This window comes from Phytophthora parasitica (assembly GCF_000247585.1).
Source record: "Phytophthora parasitica INRA-310 unplaced genomic scaffold supercont2.66, whole genome shotgun sequence".
Classification (NCBI taxonomy): Eukaryota; Oomycota; class Peronosporomycetes; order Peronosporales; family Peronosporaceae; genus Phytophthora; species Phytophthora nicotianae.
Genome location: NW_008649052.1, coordinates 258,566 through 260,025, shown reverse-complemented (window position 1 = coordinate 260,025; position 1,460 = coordinate 258,566). Strand labels below are relative to the sequence as shown.

Sequence of the window (1,460 nt, the reverse complement as noted above, 5' to 3'; positions counted from 1 at the left end):
TGATCTTCTCGGTGTGGGATCGCTTTTCGAAGCCAGCGTGACGCCAGCGGAGGGATCCGATACAATGTACGTAGTTACTGCAGCGTCTGCCGGGAGAAGAGGCGGTAGAGTGCATGGCCGGCAGTGCACAGGGATAAATCAAACAAGAGCTCAGCTCCAAAGCGGACGAGTCGTCGTCAACTGTCGTTCCGCCCAGCTCGCGTGATGAGCTTTTCTGATGCAAGTCTGGCGCCACTCAAGCGATGGCTTGCAACTTTGTACTACTGCGTTCGATCCTCACGAAGTGCCTTCGAAGAACTTCAAAAGGACCAGCTGAAAAAGAAATGAGAGGAGTTGATGGCGTTGCAATCCGCAGTTTTGCCAACGGCTTCAATCAGTGGGGGGATCTCCAAACAGTTTGAAAAAAACTCCATACAAAATCCAAGTCATAGATTTCTGATCCGTCGGCCTCGCTATGCATCACAGCATATGATGTTCTACAGCCATACAACATTCGATTTTCGCCCTTTCTTCAACCAATGAAATCGCTTCGAATATCTGGTTACAAAAACGTAAAAGCGACGAAACAAGTAAAAACGCAATTCTTGACCACTTACAGAAGCAATATATTAAAATTTAAGCGTTTAAAAGCGCAATAAGAAACTTTATTATTGGGTCCTTTTTCGAGCGACGCTGGACTGGTACGATGCCGTCGTGCGATCGTGCGCTTACACCTCCCCGTATCAGGCTGGGCGCCACTCGGCAATCATCCATTTACATCTCGAGCCTAGGCGCATCCTGCCGCGATCTAATACTAAAAAAAAAAGTAAAAACAATGCAGCCGCTGGAAGCGACCAAAGCCAAAGTCTCCGATGACGCCGTGTCCAAGAAATGCAGACTCGCCAAGAAGAAGAAAGTGGCTAAACTTATTGACTCCGACGCCGCCAAGGTCGATCCCGTTGTTGTTGCTACGACCTCTGCAGCGACTCGCAGTCCTGGTCCCTATCGTGGCAAATGTCTGTACCAGTCCCGCAAGTGCGAGAATGAACGGGCCGTCAAACGCAATGGCAAGCCGCACAATTTGTGTGAGGAGCACCGGTCCAAGCAGAATCAGCATCAGCGCAAGTTCGACGCCAAAAAGTTTTCAAGGAAGAGACGACGGGACAGTTTGTCGGACGAAGACGCCAAGTCTGACAAGCGGTCGCACCGAAATGAAGAGTCGAGTGTCAAGCACCAGCGGACGAACCAGGTAGCAGAAACCAGAACGCCCTCTCACGTGACTGCACCCACTTCATTGTCAAGTATTAGAGAGAACTACTACACTGCAGGATCTACGCCCATGTCAGCTCCGTTGACGAGGTTACCACCGATTCAGAGTCCGATTTTGCCCCCGTCGCCTGCTGTATTGTACTCAACCTCGAGTTCTATGGTGCATTCTGTAGCTGCTCCTATGGTTCATAGAGGACAGCAAACTTCGCGTG

At 50.1% G+C, this 1,460-nt stretch overlaps 1 protein-coding gene across 1 annotated transcript; it reads left to right on the top strand.

Annotated features, from left to right (window-relative positions):
* Window positions 1–814: 814 nt before the first annotated feature.
* PPTG_17377 (hypothetical protein) lies at window positions 815–1,440 on the top strand (the record flags this gene model as incomplete). The annotated part of the gene is made up of 2 exons (XM_008915024.1): window positions 815–1,386; window positions 1,422–1,440. The coding sequence occupies 2 exons, from the start codon at window positions 815–817 to the stop codon at window positions 1,438–1,440; spliced, it is 591 nt and encodes a 196-aa protein (XP_008913272.1).
* Window positions 1,441–1,460: the final 20 nt, after the last annotated feature.